The 6000-nt window shown below is 47.2% G+C and overlaps 1 protein-coding gene across 1 annotated transcript in view; it reads right to left on the reverse strand.

Annotated features, from left to right (window-relative positions):
* The window catches only part of DHX15 (DEAH-box helicase 15), a 46782-nt gene extending 41203 nt beyond the window's left edge, over positions 1 to 5579 (reverse strand). Inside the window, exon 1 of the mRNA XM_083460483.1 lies at positions 5384 to 5579. Within this exon, the coding sequence (XP_083316609.1) occupies positions 5384 to 5457 (74 nt within the window). The 5' untranslated portion in view covers positions 5458 to 5579. The remainder of the gene's footprint in view (positions 1 to 5383) is intronic.
* Between the last annotated feature and the right edge of the window lie 421 nt (positions 5580 to 6000).

Here is a 6000-nt window from a genome sequence, read left to right on the forward strand (position 1 = left end):
CCACCCGCTTTCCTTCTTTCTCTTCCCTTCCCCTCCTTGCCCAGCAGTTGCCAAAGGATAGCTTGCTCTTACCAGAGGTCTGAACTAATCACTTTCAGAGGATTTCCTATCCTTCTCCCACTGTGACATCCATTTCTGGTGTACCCTCCATATTTCCTCACCTTCCACTCTCCTTCTCACTCTGGGCATCCCCAAAGGGAGAATTAGACTGAGGACCACATGCAGCTCTTGGGACACAGCTTGCCCACGCCTGGGCAGACCACATTTCCCCCAAGTTGGTTAGTTTAAAATAAAATAGAAACTTTCAGTGTCCTCCTCACTGCTGCATAACAGAAGCTGCTTCCTTTTGCAGTGGGAAGGCATGCTCCCGGTGACTTGCTTTCATGGTGGGAACCATTACTTTTCCATTACATGTGGACTGTGTGAATACCAGCAACCAAATAGAGTTGTGGGTCTGAAAGTAGCATCCTCAAAATAGCCCATTTGCTCAGAGTGAATAACTAACAGCTAACTACTAAGAAGCATCAGTTTTGTAAATCAGGATTGGGATAGTGGTAAAAAAAATAAAAATTTAAACCTATTTTTGTTCTGCTGTTCAGTCAAAAAAGGCTTCCATGATAAGGCAGTCCCTGTCCTAAGACTTACTGTCTAAAATACACAAAACAAATGGAAAAGGGAGGGAGGGAGGGAGACAGAAGCATGATCAGGTGACAACTCTTGCACTGACCAGCTGAAATAGAATGATTTGGTAAGAACCTAAAGCTGTTGGTGTATCAGCAGAGTGAATAGAGGCCCTGCAGTTCCATCTCCCTCCCATATAGCATGGTGGAATGGTTGGAGTATTCAACCAACCATCTATTATATGGCCACATGTATGTTCTATCAAATATTCCCTGAAGTTAAGAATGTCCTTGCTAAGTGGCCAGTAACATTTTTGTGGTATCATCTGGTAGCTACAGTACAATGGAAAGCCCCTTGTTCCCAAGCCCTTCACCATTCAAGACTTTGTAAGTTTCTCATTAATGCGCACACGTTCCCTGACTTACAACTTTCCTGTGACAAATGCTCATATATCACCCTGACCTCTGTGGGGGAAAAGAAGGATTAAAATATAGCAAAAAAAACAAACACTACATACATTTCTGAACAGGAATAACAATACAAAATTCAGAGAAGCACAAAACATATACAACCCGCCATCAATCTGGTGCAAGTCTAGGCAAATCAGCTGCCCAGCCTGTACTAGCCAGTCAAAATTTTACCCTCTTGGACAGTTGCCTGAAGTGGAAGATGAAATGCCTAAAAATGCTCCAGCCAAACCACTTTTGATGTCACAGCACACACAAATTTGTACAAAAGCAAGGGTTCCCAATCATTTTGAGGATGTGGGTCACTAGGAATTTTGAGAGGGTATCATGGCACCACCCTCTGGCAGCTTCCCCACCCCACTCATTCTTCCTGTCCCCCAGCCAAAAAAAAAATTTCAGAATATCTGAATGGTCCATTAACCAAGTTTTTTCCCGACCAAACACCAATCCTAGTTATAATAGGAATCTGGCTGTCAGGCAACCTAGTTTACTCACACAACTCAACATTTAAGATGGAAGTTTAAATTCCACCTGCCTCTCAATATTCTTAAGCATATTATTAATCATATTTCAGTGGGGGAGGGAATTTGCTCCAGCAGTCTGTTGGGCATGTATTTCAAGTAATTCCAGGCGAGGTTTCTTTTAGATACTTGGACCCATTTAAGGCTTAGTACCCAAGTGCCAAGTACCTAGAATTGGGTCTGGTAGCACAACGGCAGCCAGCGCTAGGTCTTACCAACCTAGCAGCCATTTTCTCTACTAGCTGCAGCTTCTGGGCTATTTTCAAGGGGAGTCTCATGAACACCACATTGCAGTAGTCCTGATGGGAGGTCACAAGAGCAGGAACTGAAGCCAGGCTATCCCAACTCAAGAACAACAATAGCTGACAATCCAACTTAAGTTAATAAACTGAAATTGAATACTGATAAGTCAGAGACAGGGGACGCAGTTGGTGCTGTGGTCTAAACCACAGAGCCTAGGGCTTGCCGATCAGAAGGTCGGTGGTTCAAATCCCTGCGACGGGGTGAGCTCCTGTTGCTCGGTCCCTACTCCTGTCAACCTAGCAGTTCGAAAGCATGTCAAAGTGCAAGTAGATAAATAGGTACTGCTCGTTGGGAAGGTAAACGGCGTTTCCGTGCACTGCTCTGGTTCGCCAGAAGCGGCTTAGTCATGCTGGCCACATGACCCAGAAGATGTACACCGGCTCCCTCGGCCAGCAAAGCAAGATGAGCGCAGCAACCCAGTCGTCCGCGACTGGACCTAACAGTCAGTGGTCCCTTTACCTTTACGTCAGAGACACGATGAGTAGTGGTTCTCAGGTCAGAGAATGAGGCATTTTGGCTGTTCTAGATGGGATTGCACTCCCTCTGATGGAACAAACACACAGTGATCTCCATGGCAAAGAGTGCCTATTGCCAGCTTCCTCCAGTATATAAACTGTGTCATTTTACTGGACAGGAATACCCCATGTTTAGACTACTGTGAAAGCCTTATGGGGCTTTCCTTATGGATGGTCCAGATGCAGCAGCTGGTCCATAATGCTAGAGTCTGAAAGGTGGTCCTTATGAAAACATATAATGTTTATCCTCAGGGATCTTAACTGCCTATTAGCCATTAAGCTGATTTCAAGATCATATTATATACTTACAAAGCCCTAAACAATTCTCGATCAGTTTACCTGAATGAGTGAATCCTCCCCCTTACCCAATAGCTTGTTAAGGGCATTAAGTTTAAGATCAAATGGTTCCCAATTAGTCTTGCCACAACCTAATGATTTTTGGCTTGCGGTGATGCAGAGGCGAGCCTTTTTGTATTGAGGGCGCTAGTGTTATGGAATATTCACACTGTTGAAATACAAAGACCCCCATCTGTATTGGCATTGCACTAGCTTTTCTCCATTTATGAAAAGATCTTTGCAGAATTATTATTATTAAAGGTTACCCCAACGCTTCCAGGACACAGTGTTACTGGCCTCCTTCAAAAGAATTCATGGAGTCCTGATGACTGGCTTCAACATCAAACTATCAGTGTCAGATATAACCATGGACCTGTGCAAAATCTGTGCAACACATGCTTTGCAACATATGAAAATGCTTCCGTTCATTAATAAAGTGACATTCAAAAGGAAAATGCCCAGTATATGCCATACAAACCTACAAAGAACATAATATCCATATCCTGGCTGTGTTGCAGATGTTATACAACGGACATTAAATACAGGCAATGATCCTGAATGCCCCCCGCCTACTACAGAGCACATATAAGGCCACCATGCGAACGCACATAAAATAGTCATAGCCTGTACTTCAACAAGTTCCTCACCAAAGATTCCTGAGTGAACTTAGCAGTAATATGATAAAGCAGCCTTTCTACAGCAGTTGTTGGACTACAACTCCCATCATCCCTAGCTATCAGGACCAATGGTCAGGGTTTAGACCATAGAGCCACCCACATCACTATTTTAAACGTTCTGTCTAACTCTCTACAACACACCTTCCCCCCACCCCACTCCCTTTTATCTCTGTACTTGAGAATACATGTGTGCACACACTTACCAAGGTGGGGAACCTGTGGTGCTCCTAATACTTGTTAGGACTGCAGCTCCCATCAGACCCAGTCAGTATGGCCCAATGGTCAGGGACAATGATAGCTGCACTCCCAACAACGTAACGCAAAATACTGGGTGAAGTGGGCTCCTATCTACGAAACATTCTCGTCTCCAAAGCAGAAGAAGAAAAACAAAGCTACCCTCTGTTAGAACAATAATCTATTCCCCCCACCCGCGTAAGTGTTGTGTCCACACTGAAATGGAAGTGGCTCTCCAGATTTCTAAACATTTTCCAGCTGCACAAGGAAGAGAGGCTGAACCCTGGTTTTCTCACTACAGTCATACCTCGGGTTACAGACGCTTCAGGTTGCGCGTTTTCGGGTTACGGACATGCCAAAACCTGGAAGTACCGGAATGGGTTACTTCCGGGTTTCGGCGCTCGCACATGTGCAGAAACACTAAATCGCGCTTTGTGCATGTGCAGAAGCGCCAAATCGCAACCCGCACGTGCGCAATGCGGCGCTGTGGGTTGCAGACGTGCCTCCCGCACAGATCATGTTCACAACAAAAGCATCCACTGTACAGCCTTCCTTCATAAAACTGGCACAATGCGTAAGCAACACCCCCTACAATTCTGTGCTTCTCAAACTTGCCCCCCCCCCAGCTATTGTAGGGACTACAACTCCCACCACCCCCGACCACTGGCCTTGCTTAGCTAGGGTTGATGGGAATTGTAGTCCCACAACAGAGAAACACCAAACCATGTGCTTTCTGAAGCCCTGCTGGTCTTTTAGTTGGCTGAAGCAAATATGGCAGGTGGAGGGGGTATGTGGGGAACACAAAACTTTCGATTTATTATGCATTTTATATTCTCATCATAAGAGCCAACTCCTAAGGGCCGAGGTCCCTTTCTTTCCCCACTCCCACCAAAAAATATATATATTTAAGGAGGCTGGCTCCCCCTAAAGTGGATGGGTATGGTCATTCAGACGGTGCGCATGTGCCGAGTCTTGAGATCGATTATGTCTGCCCGCCCCCATATTTTAGTCGATTCTCATTTGCATTTTCCTGTTGTGCGGGAGATAATAATAATAATAATAATAGCAGCAGCCGCAACGAAGAATTTGCATTTTCCCGTCGTGAGGGAAATGATATTATTATTACTATAATTATAATCTCCCTCACGACGGGAAAATGCAAATTCTTCGTTGCGACTGTTGCTATTATTATTATTACTATTATTATTAACATTAATAGCAGCAGAATTTGCATTTTCCCGTCGTGAGGGAGAGGGTAATAACAACAACAACAATAATAGTAATAATAGCAGCAGCCGCGACGAAGAATTTGCATTTTCCCGTCGTGAGGGAGATAATAATAATAATAATAACAATAATAATAGCAGCCGCGACGAAGAACTGGCGGTTTTAAGAGCGAGCAGGCGGGGAGCCGGGGGCGCGCTGGGAGCCCGCGCGGAAAGGGAGGCTTGGCAGCGCCGAGGCCGAGGGACACAAAGGGGCGCCGGCCCGGCCTGGCTGCGGGCCAGCCTCCTCCGGGGAGGCCGAAGCGCGTCCGGCGGGGAGAAGGGGCCCGCCTGCCTTAGGCGCCTCCGGCTCCCCGCCCGCTTCCTCCGCTCCCTCCGCCCAGCGCGGCCTCCTCGCCGAACAACGGCGCTGAGGGAGCCGGAGAGCAGGAATGTGCTCGTCGAGCGGGAGGCGCCGCCGCCGCTTCTCCTCCTCCTCCTTACCCATCGGGGGCGGCGAGCCGCTTCTTGTTGGAGCCGTAGTCCTCCCCGAGGTCGAGGCGGTGGCGCTTGGACATGGCCGGGGGCGGCAGGGCAGGCGGCCGCGAGGAGGCCGCGGAGAGAGGGAGATGGGGAGAGAGAGAGAGAGAGGCAAGGGAAAGCTCAAGCTAAAATGGCGGCCGGAAGGAAGCGGCCTCGGCAGCCGCGAGGAGAGTAGGAGGAGGTACGGCTGGGACTAAAGCTCCGGTCGGAAACCTCACCCGCCAGCACTGGCGTTCCGGCATGCGCATGGGTTCCCTTCTGCTTTTTAAATAAATAAATAAAATAAAAAGACGGCCCGCCGGGCGCTATAGATGAAGGGGAGGGTCCTTAATACAGACATCATGATTTTCTCCAGCCCTCTATGACCTTCCGTTTATTCGCGAGGCAGATGCTTGTGCCTTCACATCCAAGCCTAGGGGTGCGCAATAGGCGACCCTGGAGGCGCCTCGAATTTGTTATTTGCTGCGTATCAGGAAGAGTGGATTAAATTTAATGATTCCTTAGTTAAATATGTTAAGTGAAATGAACTGAAAACAGCTTGCAGAGACTTAATTGGCTCAGGATTTTATTTATGTGAA

The sequence above is a fragment of the Podarcis liolepis genome (genome assembly GCF_965112155.1).
Source record: "Podarcis liolepis genome assembly, chromosome: 9".
In the NCBI taxonomy this organism is placed as follows: domain Eukaryota; kingdom Metazoa; phylum Chordata; class Lepidosauria; order Squamata; family Lacertidae; genus Podarcis; species Podarcis liolepis.